Source organism: Pyxicephalus adspersus, chromosome 2 (assembly GCF_032062135.1).
Source record: "Pyxicephalus adspersus chromosome 2, UCB_Pads_2.0, whole genome shotgun sequence".
NCBI classification, from domain to species: domain Eukaryota; kingdom Metazoa; phylum Chordata; class Amphibia; order Anura; family Pyxicephalidae; genus Pyxicephalus; species Pyxicephalus adspersus.
In genome coordinates, this window is record NC_092859.1 from 102,141,883 (window position 1) to 102,164,271 (window position 22,389).

A 22,389-nucleotide genomic window follows, 5' to 3' on the forward strand; every position below is an offset into this window, starting at 1 on the left:
GGGCTGTTTTTAACCCATTATAGGGATAGCACCATGGTCCCCCTGTACTCTTTACCCAGGGTGTGGGGGAAGACATCTGGGGGATTCTTTATCAAAGGGGACTTCCAAATAGGGCCTGCGGTGCCAAGGGACATGGTAAAAAAAAATAAAAATGGACCCCATGCTTTTAAAAGAAAAGATTACCTGGCTACCTAACAAATGAGCCAGGTGCAACGGAGATCTGGCAAAATAGCAAAGGCAACCAGGTACAAGCATCAGAACAGGCTGGCTAGGAAGGCATCCAGGTGCAGATGGAGCCTGAAACCCATTCGTTTTAATTAAAACTTTTTTCTGCATTTGCAATCAGTAAAAATGCCTCAGAGTTTGCAAAACTGCAGGTCTGAACATATCCTATGGTATGTAAGGAAAATGGCAATGATTCATTGAAGAATATTGAAGCATGTTGTTGTGGGAAAGGGGACTAGTAGAATGTAATCAGATTAAACTTCATTTGCACTATTAAAGCAGACCTACACTAAAATTTTTACCTACGGTACGGTAGACAACACTTTTATAAAAGGTAAAATTACTTTTTTGGGGAGGGGGTTTAAAACCTTTTAAAATAAAAAAAAAAATAGAAAAGCAGTAGGAATAAAGCCCCTTCTCTTTCGGTGTTGATCGCCGCAGCGCTCATGACAAAACGGGAGTGTAGATGGACACAGATGTCATACATCCTGGGAGGCTTTTGGCTGCTCCTTCCACGCAATGTGCAGAATGAGTTCATGGCATGCGCATTGAAATCAGCTCTCTTTTCCACCTATCTACCTTCCCGCGTCTGCGTAGTGCGAGATCAGGTGACATACAAAGAAGGAAGAAGATGGCGGAGACAAAGGAGAGTATGGGAAGACATTCTTCCCACTGACCACAGTAGGAATATACTGTAAATTGTGGACACTAATTATAAAAAGGACCTAAAAGTTATTTCAAGATTTCCCCATGTTAAAAATGTCAATAAAGGCAGCCATAGAGGACCTCTGTCCCACAACACGTACAACAGTGCAATACTTCTGTCAGCTGTGTCCTCGCATACAATCTATTCCTGGGCTCCATTACACAGCAATGAGGTATTATTGTGTGTGGGTGGCTGCTGAGGAAGGGGGTATACAACACTGGCAAAACTTACACGTATCTTAGCTGCCATTGCACAGGAAATACATCATCCTTCACTTCATAAAATCCTGTGAGACCTTCTGCAAGCAGAGGAGGAAAAGATACACAGAGCGCCCGCAGGAATTTCCAAACTCTCACTCAGCTGCTCTCTCTTTTTTTTTTTTTTTCCTCAGGAAGAAGTTCTAGTCTCTCTTGGGACTTCTACTATACGCCCTTCCCCTATGTGCAGCCTGCGGGTTGTATTTTACCAGCGCCCTGACCAATAGGAGTGAAAGTTTGTGGGAGTGACAGCTCATCTATGCAATGGGTGTGCAGGAAATGCTTTTCCTTTGCTGTGCATGCTTACAGAGCAGTATGCTAGTGCATTTGTTGTGCTTTCAGCTCTAACAGACAACAGGACGAGCAATGTGAGGAGACAGCCAGGTCAGGACATAATATCTGTTAGGCTGTGTATAGTCTATGTATGCAGGTAGCTGCTTTTTCTCTTGTTTTATGTTGCTGTATGTGTCTTTAGTGCATACCTAATAATATAAATAATACGTTTGGAGTTCTGTCACCTATGTTTGGTATTGGTAGTGTACACATAATGCAGACTTCATTGTTTCTCTTTCCTTTTAGCCCTCTTGTATGACACAGATGGAGATCTGGAGGGATTAGCTAGTATTCTGCCCCCAAATCAGCACAGTTTTATCCTGTATTGTTCCAGAATCTGATTATTCTTTTTAGATATACACAACTAAAATTCCTACTTTCCTGCCACTGTTAGGAAGAGTTTGTAACAGGCTACACAATGTCAATGGTTTACAGTAAAGGTATTGCCAGTGTGTAAAGGTGAATATTTTTCATATTAGCATTTTAAGAATGTGAATTAGAATAGTCTGATTGTAAATTGGGTAAAGTTGGAAAAAGGTCTGTGTATATTTAAAGGAAATCTATTACAAAGCCATTTAAGAAAGGAACTTAGATGAGAAATTCACTCATGTTGTTGGGGTGGGCGTGCAGGCATGATATAAAGACATATCAGTCATTTCCTTTATAAATGACTGTGATAGTGTTCAGTATGTAAATGTTTTACTGCTCCTATTGATGGGCTCCAGGACATTGCTGCCTGTCCTCAGATGCAGTTTGTGCTATTGAAGTTCATTGGAATTGCAGGAAAAGCAAGTCAGATGCAACCTTTCTCGTCAAAAGCTGCAGTTGTCATTTAGACACAATCATATGTGCTTAAATGGCAAACTTGGAAGTCTGTAAAAGAACACCTGTCAACATGACCCCTTCTGTATGTTTTAAGTGAAGTAACAAAGCCTGTAAGTGATCACCAAGTGTTAAAAGCACACAGGTAGCGGTTCGCTTTTTCTACTTCTGCATATTGGAATCTTTACTAATTTTGGATAGAATGAGGGAATAACCCATTGAACTGCCAAAAATGCAATGCACTTAAAGAGGAAGTAAACTCAAAAGTGCCAAAAAAAATATAAAAAAAATATCCTCCCGATATTCGTCTTCGGGCCGGCACCCCAGGCATCTTCTTTCGGGTTCTTCTTCCTGCATCACCTGATGCAGGCATGAGATCGGACGATGCAGTTTGGGTAAAAAGCTTGCCGAACTCACTGCCCATGCGTGGAATTTTGTTTTCCCCCTTCTGACGAAAGGGCTCCTTCGGTGCATGTTCGAGGTACTTGGGCATGCGCAGAAGGAGAACCCAAGAGCCTCCCAGGATTCATGCCCTAGAAGGCTCGGCGCTCCCATTCATTGGCGATCTAGAATTAGGGGGCCGTGTTTAAAAAAAAATAAAAAAAAAATGTATTCCCTTGCCCTCCTTGTAGATTATTTGATCTGTTTCTGAGGTATAAGTTAGGTTGAATCTCTGCAATTGAACACGGGATCTAAACATTCTCTATTTTATTGATTACTAAAAGAAAAAAGTTTGCAGATAATTACATTCACAACAGAAATCCACTATTGCACAGTTGCTAATAAAGGGGTGTTTGTGTTGGAAGAATCAACTCCTTTGGGCACAGCTGTAAAATTAGGGACTTTTTATCCAAGTGATTATACTCATCAGAAGTAATGGAGGCGCTGAACCTCTTCAAAAGACCATTATAACTTTAAAACTTTAACTTTAAATGTCCCCTTTTACCTTGTACTTAGTAGTCTGTTCTATTTATTTTCCAACGTCTCCTAAAACTGACCATACAATGATATCTAGTAGTAGCTAGTCATAGCAAAGTGGACCTCATAATGACTCCAATGCTAAGTTTTTCAACATTACGGGAACTGGCCACTTAAATGTGACCAACTAATACTTGCTGCTACTGTATGGTCAGTTTTAGGTTATCCTGGAAGTTACTAACTTTTCCAGGACTTTTCCGGGTAAATGTGAATCTTTACAGGTGTAGACTGACATAACATCAGGAGGATGTAACAATTTTTTGAAGACTGCCCACATCCTTGCTTAAGAGAGATTCCTGGCCTTTAGACTCACAGAAAGTGAGAGGGGATTTCACAGAAAGTGAAGGAAAATCCTCATAGGCTGGATGCACACTATTTGTGTTGCAGAATTGTACTATCCATTGCATTATCCAGAAAAGTGAGGTGCAGTTTTGCGGCTGTGACAGCCCTTTGAAAATTATTGAGCTGCCCCCATAAAGCACATTACACATTACGGTGCTACAAAAGTGTATACCCAGACATGGATAGTTGTTTCATTAGTAGGAACCTATATTGAAAACATCTGAATCTGGCTTGAACGTTAATTTCTAACTCACTGACCTAAAACACTTTAAGTATATAGCAGCTGAAGCCAGATCTTCTAAACTGTATAAATTGTCCTGGACAGACTACGTTACCTAAATTGCAGCAGTTTTTTGAGGTTTCATGTTAATTATTCTATTTGTAAAATTCCAAACAGAAAGTAAACCCATTTGTTTGAGTATTTACTGAACTTGTCACATATAACACTAGAAAAACATAAATCCTACCACCTAGTAGTCCAAATGCAACAAATGAGGACATTTCTGTTTGGTCAAGGCTCAGCTGTAGCTCCCCTTGAGTTCTGTCAAGCATCCTCTTAAAGTAAAACATAAGTCAGTTTTTTTTTATATAGAGGGCAAGGATTTTCAGGTTTTGTTTGTTGTGCCCGTGCTGGGGAGCACTATATAGGTTCCTGCACTTTATGCATAATACTAGCCTATATTTCTTTATCTTATAGGGACACAGAACTCTGATACCATTGGGTTATGCTGGACATTTAGAAGTATTTGAAAATAGGCACATAAATAAAGCCAACAAGCCAGAATAGCCCCTCCTACTTCTATGCTTCCTTTTTTGCTATGTCCAAAGAAGTTGAATGTCCTTTGTTAGCTCTGCTGATTTCAAAAGACTATTACCATCAAATATGTTTCAGAGATTCTTGACCTCTAATTCCCTTATCAAGACCTTCAGTTTGAGAGTTTTTTTTAATGTAAAGCCTCAAGTGTATCCGCTGTTGACTTTAATATTTGCATCTGGTCCTCTCTGTAGAATTCTCAGTTGGAGCCTGTAAGGGAGATTTTCTCTGCTGATTTTATACAATAAGTGAGTTTGTCTTTGCAGCCCTTATATGAAGTAGCCTTTTCTAATCCTGCTCCACAACAGGGTGGTTTTGAGACTCAGAGGTGCTCTAGGTAGTATCTTTCTTCTACATAAGGCTGAACCAAAGTTTAATTTAATAAAATTGTGAGTAGAAGGGACAGGCTTTGTCTTTATGTAGTAAAACAAACATACCCCACTGTTTGCAATTTACTAAACTCTTCACTTCCCATCAGTGTTTTGGATAAGGATCTCTGACCATTTTGATTCGTCATTCCAGAATGATGTAATTCCTGCGCATGCACACAGGTTTATTAACATCCAGCAGCTACATAAGCCATGATCTGCTTACTAGTTCAGTGTACATTATAGAAAAGATTGTAATTGGTACATTTGTTTTATTGCAGAATATACATAACATGTTCCTTCTGCAATAAAGAACTTGCCAGTTGAGTTTTTCTGAATTTTTAGGTTTAGTTCTGCTTTATGTCAGGACATAGTTCTTCCTTTGTCTTTTGTCTATCCCTGACCCACCACAGAGCAGTTTTCCTCTGCTTTTTCTGGCATGTCAGCATCCTATTTATATGAAAAATATGAATTATTTCAGCAGTCAAATGTTTTTTCCCCTAACAAATCTTTTAATTTCATCTGTCGGGATAGCTGTGTGATGGAGCAAACCCACCCTCTGTCCTACTTCCTCTGCTTTGTGACCATTAGGTTTCCTTGTTTTTGGTCACCTGGGTTGGACAGGGAAATAACATCATTTATTTACATATTTACTATGGCCAGGAGCTGAGTTGTTTTACATGTCACAGCATCATGGGTGCTGGGAGTTTCAAGCAAGGCTTGGAACTTCTTTTTGATGCATAGGCATAAAATTTAATGGTGAGTGTGCGTATGAGGGGAATAGGGTAAGTTTGCACCAGGACAGTGAGGATGGCAATGACTTTAGTGGCTGTGAGTGGTAGAGAAGCCCATAAGCAAAAAAGTTGGAAAGGGTAAAATTTTGACTGCTAATCTTTTATAGAGAATTGCATATTTTAAGGGGTTCATTGTCTTTTTAATGGTTGCTGGTTAAGTTTTTTTGTAAATAAAATGGTTGTTTTAGTGGTAGAAAGTATAAAGGCCTGTTAATAAACATTTCTTATCTTCCTTGTTTTATCTGGAAATGATTCTCTAGTCTAGATGGAATATAGTATGCAGTGCGTAAAACCAATTGTTTGTTCTGCAAATTCATAGTTGGTGAGATCTGATCACCACGTGCACCATAAACTTGTAATCATTAGTTTAGCGTTCACGACCTGAACCAGTAATTGGAAAACCACACCAAATCTCAGCATGTACAGTAGTTGTACTGTACTGGACTAAAAGCCTATGAATGGTGAAATGGTTGAGAGCAGTGTTAATATAAAACATTATATTTCATATAGGAATTGAAGCATTACATTATTAGGAACTATTGAGAATTCGAGCCCAATCTAATTTTCACTTTGCATGACATTGTGGTAAAAATCATACTTTCATTTCAAACCTGTTTCTCGTTAATTCTTCCCTTTTTGGATCTACTTCCACTTCCTAAGCAACACACCTAAGTGTCAGTGACCAGTGCTCATGTGATTATGTTGGGTGTGACTGAGACTGGCAGCTTTTGCCTTAAGTATGTAACTTTTTAGAGTTGAAATCACTTTTTAATTGCTTGTTCTTCAGTGTATCCCAGAGTATTGTTTGTGTTGCTCATTTTGCAGTGGAGCTTTGATGTAATGTAAAGAGCCTGTAAATGATGAATTTTGAAGGAGAATAACAATGACCAGTATGGAAGAACTTGAAGAAACTGTTAAGAAGCTTGTTGTACGACTCCGAAATGTGGAGGAGGGAAAACAGATTGACACACTGGTTCAAATATTGGAAGATTTACATAGTTCCACATTTTGTAAAGGTGGTAAGTTTTAAGCATGACTTACCTATTTTGTTGATGTTTTTTCTGAATCCTAAATTTTGCTTTAATTTTTTTCAACATTAGCATCGGAAATATTCAACCGCATAAATGTCCATTCACCTCTGCTGCTAGTACTGGACTCCTATATGAAAGTCCCTGTTGTACAAAAGGTAAGAAAGGGGGAAGATACTTGATATATGTAATGTGTGTAAATAAATATTTATTTATATATATATATATATATATATATATATATATATATACATATATATATACACACACACACTAACATACAGTGGATATAAAAATGTATACACCCCTGTTAAAATACCACACCATGTAAAAAAAATAGTTGGTCATCCTAATACTTTGCTAAAGCACCTTTTGATTTGATTACACCATTCGAACTTCTTTGGGTAGGGTTCTGGCACATCATTTTTGGCAATATTTGCCCACTTTTACTGCCACCACCATGCTTTACTGTGGAGATGGTGTAAGTTTTTTATATTTTTTCACCTAAGGCTACGTACACACTTGCACTAGTTCTCATCCGTTAAACGGCTCTGGGCCCATATCGAACGAGAATCTGGGGTGTGTACAGTGCCCGGCGTCCATCGTCCGAATGACTGTCCTGGCGGATCCACAGATGATGGATGACGAAGGATCGTAATGCAAGTAAAGGAGGAGGGCGCGCAGCAGGGTGCCACTCCTTCGTTCTCCCCCTCCCCTCCCCATAGAGCAGAACATTGCTGTATGTACAGCACTTGTTCATGCATCATGCATTAGTTTGTCGTTTGAAAGGACCTTTCACGATCCTTTCCAACGACAAACTACTGCATGATGCATGAACAATTATTGCATGTGTGTATGCAGCCTTACAGATGTGTTTGTTTTTGAATTGATTTGCACAATTTATAGATCATATTAAAGGGATACATTTAATGATGATTTATTGAGATCTCATTTGTTACATCACTAAAACCTGACATTTTAACAGGGGTGTATAGTCTGTATATGCATGGTATATGTGTGAGTATAAATCTGTGTTATATAGCTAGATGTTTCAATTTTCTTCTTGTACAACTCCTAAATTTGTGCTGGCAAATGGTTTCTAATTTTACCTACAGTGAATACTGGTAATGAAATTTAATATTGGAACCTGACCTTGAATTACAGTAAAAAGTCACTTGTTTTTTTTTTTGGTTTCCTTTTTGATTTCTTTCTGCTGAATGTTACTGTACGATGATGATCATTGTACTTTGTAAGTGGAAGATATGAAATGACAATCTCTCTTCCCAGTAGTGTTTTTTCCATTCTTCTTGGAATGATTATTTTTAGAAGCTGTAACTGATGACATCCTGTTCTGAAAATTCTATTTACTAGTAACCTGTCTGTCATATCTTCAGTACTTTCTGACATATTGGGCCTAATTTATTAAAGCTCTCCAAGGCTGGAGAGGATACACTTTCATCAGCGAAGCTGGGTGATCCAGCAAACCTGGGATGGATCTGGTCCAGGATTCAAAACATTTGCTAGCAAATAGCAAATGACTTTGAAGAAATACATTCCAGGTTTGCTGGATCACCCAGCTTTACTGATGAAAGTGTATCTTCTCCAGCCTTGGAGGACTTTAATAAATCACGCCTATTTATTTACACCATACTAAATTCACTTTAGGGGATATTAGAGTATGTCAACTTTCCAGGCAAATGCTCTATTCTGCTGTTAGGTCATCTTCCTGAGATTAGAGAAGTTCTGAAGGATGTCCCATTCATAGCTGCTAAAGTGTGGCCAGAGTGCTCAGAGTATTACAAATAAAAAAAAATAAACTTAATCCTCGCTTCAAATTTTACATTAAGCTAAATCCGTTACTCCAATAATCCATTACATTACTGATGTTGATATATTTTAAAATTACCCCTTGCATTTGCTTTTCATTATTGTTGGTAGTCGAAAAAAATGTAAGAGAACATTGTTGAGAGGGCTCTTCTTGAAGTGTTTGCTCTCATGAGTGTCCTGGAACTGAAATGTCTGGCATTCTTACAACCATTTGGCCTAGTATTTTAAAGCTCTCCAAGGCTGGAGAATATACACTTTCATCAGTGAACCTGGGGGATCTATCAAAAATGGAATGGATTTGATCTCGGTTTAAAACATTTTTAAATAAGTTGCAAATGACCTAAAACATCCATTTCAGGTTTGCTGGATCACCCAGGTTCACAGATAAAAGTGTAACTTCTCCAGTCTTAGAAAGCTTTTTTAAAATCAGGCCCCTTCAGTGCTCAACCCAGAAATTTTTTTAAGCGGGTGGGAAGAAATTTTAGGTGGGTAGCAGCCCCTGTATTGTGACCAAACTCTTTGGTAACCACCCAAAAACAGCCGGGTGGGTGCTGAAAAGTGCTGGGTGGTGCGCCCAGCTAAAAGTGCCCGGGGAGAACCCTGCCCTTGTGTCTGAGATGTTGGCCTTTTACTCTCTTTAGTAACACCTACTTATGTCTTTGACCAGAATGCATCATGTTTAGTATTATTGCCTGGCTAGGGGAACTAAACAATTGCCTAGGTGTGAAAAGTATGAGATCTGGTTTTAATTTTCCCAATCACATAAATCAGTGATATACATTGTTAAATGTAATTTTATATGCAAACAGAGTTAAGTACCTAAATATAACCTGGTATCATATTCTTGAAGTCTTGTATAGTATGGCTGATATGTGTCCAGTGCAGAGCAAATCCGTTCATGACTGTGCTTAGAAGCATGTTTATAGATAGAAAATGAGTGATAGTGACATGAGCTTCTGCATTGTGCTGCTTCTCCTTACACTGTCCATTCAAAGGGTGGGTCAGGGTAAACTGGGCTCAGAGAAAATGGGTTGAATGATGACTACCAGCCTGAGGATATCTAGTGGCAGTAGAAGTACCACTGGGAAGGTATATATTCCATCAGAAGCTGGTTTTGCTATTTTAACTGTATTGTTCTGTGTTTAAAGTAACTGAAAAAATGCAAATTTTTGTTATGTATTAACATTTTACAATCATAACAAAAATGCATATTAGACTCTATCCCCTGGCCTGGACCCTCTGGTAACAAGTACAATATTGATATTCACATACAGAAAATGGCTTGCTCATATTATTCACCCTTTGATTGTGAAGTGGACATCCTGGAATATCACCAAATGTATTAGAAGTAGTTAGTCTGTTGAGCAATTTCTCCTTGTAAAATCAAGTATGCTTGTGTAAATTTCAACGTTTTCAATGTTTGCTAAGTTAAGAGTTCAGTGTTTGCACATTAAAGACAAATGTTACCATTCATTACTATTTCATTTGCGCCATTGTCAAATTTTTAACTTATCTGTAATGGTTTGTTAAACTGCTTTGCACTAGCAGCTAGTTTATAAATGATGCAGCAGAAGCTTTATCTGTTACAGGTGGGCTGGTCTCTTCTGTGCAGGTTGATTGAGATTTGTCCAGAAACCTTGCATAACTTACATACGCCTCTGGATCTTGGGCGTGAATGGGAAGTACTAGGTGTTCATCAGTAAGTGGTTTCTTAAATTTTCCTTATTTTACAGTTATAGTCTGCTTTTTTGTAATTCATTATGTCTGCTTGTAGTCCCCAGGTGTAATTTGCCCTGTTTGGCTAACCTACAAATCTATACAAAATCTATTATCCTGACTGCTAATTGCTCAAATATGTTTGCTAATGGTCATTTACATTTTGCACAATCTAATTGATTGTAATACTTCTTATCTGACTAAGATCAATAGCATTAGGATATTACGTTCAGAATACATATAAATGAGGGGGTATAGCTGAATACAAAGACATTGGCATTTAGCTGGTAATGGGCAAAGCGACTGTAGACTCAAGTTGTAGACATTTAGGGGCACATTGAAAAAGCTATTTCTGGAAGTTGTAGTGGTTCTATAGAAACTAATGGGAAATTTTGGGTACACACATTTTTTGGTTAACATTTTTTTTTTATATTTGGTTTTAGTGATTAGGTGTACATACTTCTGTATTGCATTTTAGCTTCACTTACAACATTGTTTTTTTGTGTGTGTGTCTACATTTTGGGAGATGATCACACAATCATTTTGAGTAATGTATAATGTGTATGGACCCTTAAATCTAAAAAGCTTTTATTTATTCATAGTTTAAAAAAAATGTCTTGTGTGCATAATTTACATATGTAGGCTCTGCTTTCGCTTCAGTACTTTACAATTACTATACTTCACTTTTTCTCTTTGCAAAACTAAAATCAAGACTAATCCAATTTCTCACAATGCAAATCTCATGTTTTCTGCTTAATAACATCAATACACTTTTTGTTGGAATCTTGTCTTAATCATTTTCTCTTTGATGAAAATAGTTTAAGATCCTTATTTAGTTCTATTTTGATTTTCAGGCAAATTTTGAAAATCCTGTCAATTTATGTTACAAATCTCACTGTCTTGACAATTGGATTGAAAGCTTTAAATACCATCCTTGCTTCAGGTAGTACATTATTTACATGTGACTATAACATTTCCTTATTTGCAAATAAAATAATAACAACACGTGAGCCATAGAATTTGCCCTTTTATTGCAGAAACAATGGCCAGCCTAAGGTGCATGGTTACTGGGCAGTACATGAATTTACTTTGTTGTGTGTGTTTTTTTTCAAGGGGCTATATATTCAAAATAGGGTTGCCTTCTAGTTGGCCTTAAACCCTTACATGAATATAGTATTTTATAACTTACAGTCTGTACAGTTAGTTGTACTTTACAGTTGGTGGCAACAGTAAGCTATCAGGGATTAGGTGGTAGCTAATACCTTATTTCCTATGACATATTCAGTTTACTAATATATCCCATTGTGCATGCACCAATATTGTTTTTTAGTTGTGGGGAGAACAAAGTTACATTGCTTGAAAATATCTATCCGGCCTTTAAATTCTGAGGTCATCTTTCAAATTTTTTTATATAGATGTGATACATTTTTTGGTTTTGGATCATGATGCAGACATTTTCTTGCTTATATTTGATGCCATGAAGATGTTCCCTGATAAAGAAGAAATTCAGATGTATGGATGCCAAGCATTATACCTCCTCCTGGTGAAAGGTATGTTGTTTTCTTTTTGTCTGTATAATGTATTAAATTTAGTGGATTATAATCTTTTTTTCTTCGTCCCTAAACTCTCATAATTTGAAATTGTCAGGGACAGAGCCACAATAAAGAAAATAATGCATATGTTGGTTGACACCACCAAGAGACTTTGTGTCTCTTGATGTTTCACAGACTGAAAATCTAGCCATAATGTTAGCTGTAGGCTCAGAAAAACGGAATTTTTTTTAAGCTGGGAATCTCAAGAACACACAACAATTTGGTGGGGGTGGGGGGGGGAGGAGGGTCATTCAAAGGATTTTTGTATTGGGGAAAATTATCTGGTCCTTAGCTGGTCCTAAACAATAATACAGGATATATTACATTGTGTCTTTATTTGTTTGCCAAAGTAAACGTTAACATTTAGAAGAAATGTGAAAAAATAAGTACACCTTTACCACTTCTATAGGAATGAAAAGGGTAAGAAGCAGTCAGGTTCTGATAATCAAATGCACTTGATTTATTAATCACCAGCAAGATCACCACCTATATAAAAATTGCTTGTCTGAAGCATTAAGGTATCTGGTAACACAATGCCAAGATTGATGAACACCAACTGTAATCTTAGAGAAGTGACTGTTGTTGTAAACCTACAACCTACTTGAAAAAAGGTTTTAAGGCCATTACCTAACAATCCAAGTCCATTAGTCTACAATAAGAAAGGTAAGTGGAAAACATTTAAAAGCATTGCCGCACTGTCTAGGAGTGGATATTTTGAAGCCACTGAGTCAGCCATGAACTGATGATCAAATTTTTCTAAAGTTTGGCAATGTCTAATGCAATATTCCTTCCTCACCTGCGTGGTTGATCTGTGGAATTGCCAACTGCTCATCCACAGCTCAGCTTTGGTTGCTGGGATACCCGGCATTTTCAGCTTCTTCTGCACGCCTGGCAAAGCTCAATGAACTAAAGCAATGGGCAAAAAGAGTGGGACAAATTTCTCCACAATAATTTGAGAGGCTCATACGCCATACGTTAAAAAAATGTTTTTGCTGCTAATGGTTTTAAAGATGTTAAATCATGGTGAGCAGAATTTTTTCACGGCTTCTTCATTTTTCTTCATTAAATAAATTAATAATTAATAAAATAAAGACACAATAGAATCAGTGATGTGTTGGTTTATACTTGAAGTTACATTTAATTAATTTTAAAACATGCTATTGACCCAATGATTTTTTTAATATATCCTAATACATAAAATTTTTGAATTTAAAGCAAATGTATATGACTTCTAGACAATGTTATGATCGTCTGCTTAGCTGTGATGTTTATTAAACTGGCAAGAAATTACATGTTCCATTCTTTTTTGAAAAGAATAACAAGGGCTAATAGAAATAGTCCTTAATACAGATAGGATTTTGAATTGCAACATAAAATAGGAAAAAAAATACAAGTTCATATTAAAAAATATACAACATTTTTATCAGATACATAATCATACTTCAAGATATTGACCAAAGGTTATAACATTTATAAGATCAATACAGATACGTCAGATGAGTTTCACAGGTAGATCCTGCATTTTCAAGGAAAGGTAAGTATTGGTCACTGTAAATTTAAACATTTAAAAGAAAAAAAAAAACAAAAAAAAAAAACAACACATGAACAAAAGGCATAGTTACTGTTTCCAATCAATCATACCTATATTTACCCCTAAAGTGCTAAAAACACTTAAAGTTAGTATCTAGAGCAGGACATCAATCACAATGGAGTGTACCTGTAGGTTCAGGATCCCCTTATTGATACAGAGTATACAACTCTGAGACCTCTGGACTGAAATAAGTAATCACACCCTTCATAGCAAGTCCATCTCTAAAAATGAAAGGAAGGAAAGATTTATTCAAGACTTTAGATGTCTTACTGAAGCCCCATAATGGGTCAAAAAATCTAATCTAATCAATCAAATTTGTTCAAAATCTCCCATAACTGGAAAGAAAAGAAAGATAGAAAAGCAAAGAAAAAACTCAAACCAAAATGAAACAGAAGGAAATCAGTAGTCAATTCCAACATAAATATTTAATTTCATCAAGAAAATCTAATATAATCACATAAAACTATTAATTGAGAAGATAGATAAACCTCACTTGATTTGATAGTAAACCACTCTCTCAGAACATATGGTAGCAGTCTCATCACATCCTGGGGTTGTGCAGCAGACGCACACTTCTTAATGTGTCCATAAAAGTCAAAATACCATGTACTGTCAAGCCAAAATCGATATTCGGCACTAACTACAGCCAGCTTCAACAATTATATTTCCACAACAAAGAATATATGACATGTAGTGACCAAATCAGTTATATCATTTAGTTCCCTGCATAAGTCTCAAAGGTTGGTTCCACAGACAATTGAACAATCATAACACTGCCTGCCATTGTAGGGAGATTGCTCAATGCAGAGGGGCTATTACCCACACTCTAATATAGCCCCACACAGGAAACCAGCAAATTCAGGATTCAGCCTAATGAATTATAACACCTGTACCACAAAAGTCCTCCCAAACCCCCTTTGCTTCATGAGCACAATTCAGAACATTGTGAACAGCTTTCAAAAAACACTGTTAATTTGTGATGAGGATTGTACCTCTACTTGGCTAAAACATGGTCTCAGAGAACATTTACATTGATATGCATTAGAGACAAACATCTAAAAAATATGACTTTTTATATCTTTATGTGAACTAAAATTTTATGCTAATAGACACAATTCAGAACTATAAATAGACCTAAAATAGATCAATAATGAGTTTTAAACTAGTTTAGATTTATTATAAAAAATATCCAGCTTATTATTTGTTATTAGTAAACACCAACCATTTATACAGCATATCGGTGTCCAATAATGTACACAGTGATGCAACATATTTTATACTAAAAACTAAAAGAATACCCTGCTAGATAATAAAAGTTCATTAGGAAATCCCATACCCCCATAAAAAAGAGGCTAAATACTTACCTCCCCTGCTACCTAGGATTTAACACTTCTCCACTAGGGACTACTGGTCTCTAAAAGTATTTAGTAAGTGCCTACATTTTATGCAGTGCTGTACAGAGGTCATACGTCACTAACTGTCCCTCTGAGGAGCCCATAATATAGTATCTCTACCTAAGGTATGATTTTGGGATATAGGAAGAAACTGGAGTGCCGAGAAGAAACCCACACAAACAAATTTGTCCCTAAACCCTATAATCTATTGGATTACTTAACGTCTTAATTTAAGGAGAAGTTAAGGAGAGTTTTTAGCTATATACTGTAAGATATCCATATTTTTCATATAGTTGGCATGCATTACAATTCTAATATACCATATATTTTCATTTTCTTAGTTCCGGAAGAACAGCTGACAGAGTTTGTTGAAAGCAAAGATCACTTAATAATCCTAAAAGTACTGACAGAATTTAAGGGTAAAGAATGTGTTATTTTACCAGCTCTGCTTGTGCTGCTTCCACTGGCTGGACCATGTAAGTTACAGTCTTATTCATTGGTATTCAGTTTTTGTTTTTTACTGTTTCATAAGTTTCCCCCTTATTTTCATAAGCCCATTTGTGAGCAAAATGACTACAATATTTTAAGAACTGTCATATAGTCCTCTAGTCATGAGATGTTTGGAGGCCTGCGATGAAAAAATGTCAGGGGAAAATTTTGATTTTCCCTGGCAACAAAGTATTTCAGGCTTTTATTAATGTAACATATCTTACACATATCATGTGTGTCTTTTCCTCTCAGTCAAGTCAGCAGACCAGGTCACAGTAACTTTAATAACTGTGAATACAATTTGTTATATTGACTGTTTTTGGACGAGGCACTACTAAATAATATAACCTTTAAACAATGAAAAGTTTTTGTATAGTGATGTTTTTGTCTTACATGCAGACTTAAGTTCCCACATTTTAATGTATATGAGAATGTGTTTTTATTTCTCCTAGTTCTGTTGTCTTTTCCAGATAAATATTTAGCTTTTCACAAGCTAGATTATTGACATTTCTAAAGTAGTAAACATTTATATGCAAAGGAAATTAGTTTTGAGGTATTATAGCTAACTCCTTAATTACCTTGGGAAAGCTGATATTCTGTTTCTGTTGGCTCTAATTTCTGACAATAGATTCACTGTTGTAATCTTGAATATTTAGGAAAACAAAAGACCAACACAACCTACAAGAGATTGCATGAACAGTTCTTCAGTTCATGATCATGTTTCATCCACATAAAATGTTTGCATGTTAGTCTTGTTTTTTTTAACCACAAATAGATATGTAGTTATTAGGAGCAACGGTCCGTAAATTGGCATTGAGGGGCACCCAGTCGCTAAAACATACAAGGATATGTACCTATACAAAGAATCTGTATTTGTTCAGTTTAAGTTCATTGTGTACTTGTACAGCAGTGCTGTTACTGATCCTCATGGTGCACGTTTATAGTCACTGCTCCATCATTAGGCTTTCTTTGAGAATAGCATTTATTGACTTTGTGGGTAGTGAATTTTTACTTACTTTTGCACATTAGTCATTTAGGTATCACAATCATTGTTCTGTCTAACAGAAAGACAATACCTAGATCATGTGAAAATGGTACACTTCAGGGTAAATACTCGCATAGTGACAGATTTATATCTTCTGACTCATAAAACCACTGAAAACTTATGTTTTATGAAAACATAAAACCACTGGATACAAATGGCAGATAAGTAACTAGAATAGTTAGAAATTAACAGTGGCAGTCCACATATTTTCACTTAGGTTGCCTTTAGGTAAATAATGCACTGCTTAAATATTTTTAATAATATTTGACATTAAAATCACATAACCTTATTTATAAAAAAATATTAAAAACTTAAGTACAGCTTTAAAGTAAATGGTAATCAATGCTCTAATCCTGTAAGTGTGAAAATACTTGTGATCCAGCTCTGGCAATGTGTTAACATGTGAATTAAAACATTTTGCCCACTTGGTTCTCGGTGGGATCTCAAATATATCTTGGTTGAGAAAACAGGAGTTGCTCCTAAGTACTGACTTTTTGAAATAGCAGTTCTAGCAGTTAGTAATTTGTTTTAATAAAGTTAGTAATTTGTTTAAATTGTAGACCTTCAGTATTCAATTTAAAAGATTGCTTTCTGTGGAAAATGAAATGGCTGTAGTTATAGTATTTGTGAGAAGCAATAACAAGAAGTAGACATGGTTTAGTTGAAATGTCTTTTGTTTCTCTATACTGAACATTTAAAAGTACTGCCTGTTCCCCCTTTGTGCTGTGTGATGAAACAGTACATCAATTTCTGACTTGTAATGGTTACAGCCACTTAACTTTTTTTTTTATCTCTGTCATAGACTTGCTTACTTCTATATACCCTTATTTACTAATAGAACAGATTACAGAAATAGCAAACATGTTCATCCAGTGGGATAAATAATTCTTATTCATACCAATGAAAACAAAAATAAATTAAAACAAAAGATAGTGTTTTAATAAACTGCAACATTACCGACTATTCAGGAACCCACCCAATGTATATTTGTGTTTCAGTCACAAGTCTTGTTGCAACAACTATTTTCAGACTCTAAATAGTACTGCTTGTACTTAAATCTACGATTTTGCTAATTTCTATTTGCATTCTTGCTCTATGAGCGAGTTAATGAGGGTACTTTCAGGATGGGTTCCTGAATAGCCTGCAGCTCTTCATCAATAATGTGTCTTATGGGGTGTAAAGTCTGGGGATTAGCTCAGACTGCAGCCAGCACGCTTTCCACCCAAAGGGTGTAACAAACACAAGTTTTTATTGGAAAACTAAAGAACAAATTTTTTTTAGCAACTCATGGGGTATAAATAAAACAGAAAGATGGCTTACTTAGCCTGGTGGTGTAATTGTCCTTAGTCAACCAAAACGTCCCCACTACAAGTCTCTCGTGAGGGTCCATTCCCCAGCCTGGGGTTTCCACAGTCCATAAATCAAACGGAAATCCAATCAGCATCACCAGCTTCCCATGTAACAGCAACACCACCCTAGCTTGATTCCCCACAAGCTTGTTTGCAGGCTACTTCCTGCAATTCTACTACCTCTCCCACTTGCACACCTCATTGGATTCCCACCTCTCTGCTGGGCAAGTGCAATTTCTGGTGTGTACTTGGATGAACTGAAGAGGCCCACCCAATCCTTCCCCTTCAGTCTGGAGTCCCGGTCCCGTGACAACCAGTGAAAACTCAGTAACATAGTTGCCCAACAGAGAAACAATCCCAATTCCCAACACACCAGTTTAAAGGGACCAACATCCATATATAAGGGAAATGTACCTTCCATCCAGGATCCAACCCTGCAGTGCTGTACAGGGTATTATTTATCCCATTTACACATTTGCTGTTCCGGATTTGTGTTTAAATATTAAAGGATATAAAAAAAGTGGCAGGTGGTTTAATCTCAGTTTTTCTATTTTTTATTTGGTATAAATTTATATTATGCTACTCGTTGGCACCAACCCTTTCCCAGCAAGTAAGGGAATGGGTTCACTAGCAAATTTTACAAAAGCCCATATGTGTATGAATATGTGTTAAAAAGTAAATAGGTGTAAGTTTGATTTTTTTTCATCATTTTAATTTTTTTCCAGAATACCGTAAGGTCTACATGTATTTGTTGCTTTCACATCTTTCTATTACAGCTAGCAATGTGGAAGTACTGATGTCTGGTAATGTAAGATGCTACAATATCATAATGGAAGCAATGAAAACATTTCCAAACAATGAGAAAGTCCAAGAAGCGTGTTGTTGTTTGTTTCAGAAACTTACATTTGGTAAGTATTATCTTCTAGATTGTAAGCTCTTCGGGGCAGGGTCCTCTCCTCCTGTATCACTGTCGGTATTAGTCTGTCATTTGCAATCCCTATTTAATGTACAGCCCTGTGTAATATGTTGGCGCTATATAAATCCTGTTTAATAATAATAATAATAATAATAATAATATTTGTAGGCAGGGATAGTATGTTTTATTAACTAAAACTTGAGCAATGCTACAGTCACTAAATGTAGTGCTTTACATTTGCAATGCAAACATTATAGTTTTCATTTTGTATGTGTTGATGCTAAAAAAAAAAAAAAAAAAAACAACTTAATTGAATATAGAGTTTTTAGTAAGGTTGAAATTTTGCAAATGCAGTGTACAATTATGTATCAAAGTTTTTCACCTCTGTTGTTTACATTCTTTGTGCATGAAAGTAGGCAGCTCAGGCACAACAAAGTTTTGGCTTGAAATATTTTCTCATTTGAAAAGAACACTGTTTTACACTTATGTCACATTTAAACTACACTGGGGTTTATTCTGTGGAACAATGTTTGTATATAAGAAAATTTTAGTATGTTTTTGTAATTATTCAATGTTTATGGACAAGTGGATTTAACTTAGAAGTTTAACTGCATTTTCCCTCTTTTTAAGTCCTATCAACTTGCTTCAAGCTGCTTTCAAATTCTTTCTAAATTTTATGCGGAGAAAAAGAGTTCTGATGCCGTCCACACAGGCCCTTAAGCTATCTTAAACCTAGGCTCAACTTTAGTAGTAGTAGATTTTAGTAGATCTTTTTGTGTACAAGTCAGTTTTGGCTCTGCCCACTCCCACCCAAACCAGTGAATATCCACTGCATGGGAAGAGAACATGGTATAAATAAGATGTGACCCCTAAAAGGATTTATAACCATTTGCCCACATACTTTTTCAGATGGTTTGGACAATCCAGGAGGCACTAAGTCCTTTTTGTTTTTCGGTAGTAACAAAGGGAAAAAATAGGTGTTCTGAATGACATATACAGTAGGTGCCTAGGTGTTCAGGTATTCTTGGAGAGTACTGCTAATGTAAACCTTGCTGGTCAATTGACCATCTACTGGAAGAATGTGGGGAGCACAGTCTCCCATTTAGATGAAAGGTTAGTGTAATCTTCGGGCTGAGGCCAAGCATGGGCAACATAACTTTACTGTCTGGAAAGAATGGTGGTATAAAGCTCTTAAGCACCTAAGATAGTCTCCAAAACTGTTCTGACTGCAATGACTGCCACGAAAAGGGCTGCCTTCAGTGGCGGCAGGTCTAGTGAGATCTTGACCCTGGTCTGATTGCATCCAATACAAGCAAAATTGAGCACAAGATAGGTCTCTTCCAGTGATCTAGCCTTCTAGGTGATTACTTCTCTGCAATTGACATAATGGGCCTGATTTATTAAAGCTCTCCAAGGCTGGAGAAAATACACTTTCACCAGTTAAGCTAGGTGATCAAGCAAACCTGGAATGGATTTCTTCAATGTCATTTGCTATTTGCTAGCAAATGCTTTGAATCCTGGACCAGATCCATCCCAGGTGTGTTGGATAACCCACCTTCACTGCTGAAAGTGTATTCTCCCCAGCCTTGGAGAGCTTTAATAAATTAGGGTCAATGAATTGAACAAATTAAGGTGTTGAGTGACCAACAGTAACCGATGAACGATGAGACATCTGAACCCTGACCTTTCAGTATAATACAATTATTAAATCCTACACCTGAAGGAACAGAGTAGGTTGCATTTGTGGAAACACTGCTCCAAGAGTGCTTGGTGAAGCCTATGGTATTAGGCAACCATGATGACCCTATGGATAACTCGCCATATTATGAGCACCTGCTGGATCTCAATGAGCTTTGTGGCAGTAACCAAGCTTGATATAGAAATTGTTAAGGAATAGTTAATTCAAAAAGAATGTCTTTCATGGTTCTAAACTCTGCTGGATTTGGAATCCAAAGTGCCAGCCATCATACATCATGGAACTCTTTCTAGCAAAGAGAAAGCAAAGGCTTGAAAGTATTGCAAAACTTGGATATAGATGGTATTGTTCATAGTTTTCCTGGCTTTCATATGGGACTGGGGAAACACAGCCCAATGTCAACTGAACTGACCCCAGGGCTTTCTGCCTAGAAAAAGTTTTAGACAAAGTTCCCCAGTGTTGTTAAGGATGCAGCAGGGCCAATGATGAAGTACCACTGGCCCACAGTTGAGGGGTTTCTGATGTAAAGAGCATTTATTGTTGACTACTGTCCAATCCGTTAGTAGAACTGCTTGAAGGAGGACATATGGAGGCTTCATCTCCAAGGATTTGCCCCTTTGTCCCTTTTTAAACACAGAACTTTAAAAACTGTCTAGTGAGCCGCATCCATCTTTAAAGTGTATTTCTCACATGGCCTGGTTCTTCACACCAGGTAATTCAAATTGTGATTTCCAGTGTTTAGTATAGAGAGACATTGCCAATGGTCAGCATTGTAGAAGCATTATATTGAATTAAAGCTCTTTAGCACGGAGCCTAAACAAATTCACAAATCCACCAGTTGAGTGAGATTTGAAGCAAACACAGAACTTGACAGACTCCCTGCACTTCTGTCTGTAATACAAGGCACACCTGAACACATGCTGTTGTATGTCTGAACACAGCACTTCTGTAGCAAGTCTGCTTTTTAGGGAAAAAGTAATTATTTGCATATTGGGTCTGTGGCTCTGCATACATGAATCTTATGGCATACATAAAAGATATAAAGCTTTTATTCAGGTGTCCCACAATCATACCCATTAAGTAGATTCCAGGAGTCACATTATGATTCAAACATATAGAGAGATTACCATACCTCTGAGCCACAGATGGAGTGTGTGTGTAGATTTGTTGTTTAAATTTATCAAGCTCTTTACCATGCCCCCAGGGACTAGTAGCAAGGCTCCCCTCCAAAGTAACCTTTAGCAACAATACAAGGGACACTTCACCTGGACGGTGGACAACCAGAGATTTCCTCCAGCCAGGTAGGTGGCTACACCAGTGCTAAGAGTACTCAGGAGGAAAAAAGAACACTAAGTGTATGGACCACCTTGAATTTATTTAGTTAGGCCCAGAGAGTGGAAGTGGAAAGGGATTAACCCATCATGTGCTGATGTAGAGCGGTCAGGAAAATTTATGTCTACAGATATCTTTTAAACACGTCCTTTCTTTTGTGAAATATATTATGTCTAATTATTGAATTGTGTCTCCCTGTTTTCACTTAAGGAAGCTTCTTCAACATTCTGGTTCTAAATGAAGCTCATGAGGTCATTATAAAAGCACTGACAAACTTTTCGGCAAATCCAAAACTGCAAGCGGCAGCTTTATCAAGCTTAGCTCTTCTAAGTAAGTTTTTTTTTTTTTTTTTACAGATTTGGGTTTACACCTTTTTTTATTTAATGTTTTTAGGTAATGTTTAAAACAGAACTAAACCCCACAATACTCAACCTGTACCTGTTTCCTTGCAAATCTACTTCTGTGCCAATTAAATGGCATGTTTTATTTGGTTAATTTCATTTGGGAAAAGTAAAGGGAAAACTACCAAATTACAATAACAAATGGTTCAAATTTCTTGTTTTTTTCTGTGTTAATGTAAAAAAGTGAGGGCTTTTTTTCAATTTATACCTTTCACTTTACTTCACATTTTATGATGCAACTTCCAGTATTAATTTATTGCTGATAAAATGGGCATATGGCAGAAATGTAAAAACTGCACTGGTACTTAAGAGCGGTGGAAGAACAGGTGGAAGATCTGAGAAGGTTAAATATCTTTACAGGATTGCAATTTTTT

The 22,389-nt window shown here is 36.7% G+C and overlaps 1 protein-coding gene across 4 annotated transcripts in view; it reads left to right on the plus strand.

The window, feature by feature from the left end:
- Nucleotides 1-1,448: 1,448 nt before the first annotated feature.
- LRRK2 (leucine rich repeat kinase 2) overlaps nt 1,449-22,389 on the plus strand; it is a 78,711-nt gene continuing 57,770 nt past the window's right edge. Inside the window, exons 1-9 of one of the 4 annotated variants that reach the window (XM_072401637.1) lie at nt 1,449-1,572; nt 6,465-6,658; nt 6,740-6,825; nt 10,084-10,193; nt 11,065-11,153; nt 11,626-11,760; nt 15,129-15,263; nt 18,447-18,578; nt 21,825-21,944. In XM_072401637.1, coding sequence (XP_072257738.1) covers nt 6,523-6,658; nt 6,740-6,825; nt 10,084-10,193; nt 11,065-11,153; nt 11,626-11,760; nt 15,129-15,263; nt 18,447-18,578; nt 21,825-21,944 — 943 coding nt within the window. In that variant the 5' untranslated portion in view covers nt 1,449-1,572; nt 6,465-6,522. Of the gene's footprint in view, nt 1,619-6,464; nt 6,659-6,739; nt 6,826-10,083; nt 10,194-11,064; nt 11,154-11,625; nt 11,761-15,128; nt 15,264-18,446; nt 18,579-21,824; nt 21,945-22,389 lie in introns of those variants that run through there. The other 3 variants (XM_072401633.1, XM_072401634.1, XM_072401636.1) reach the window with 3 other exon arrangements.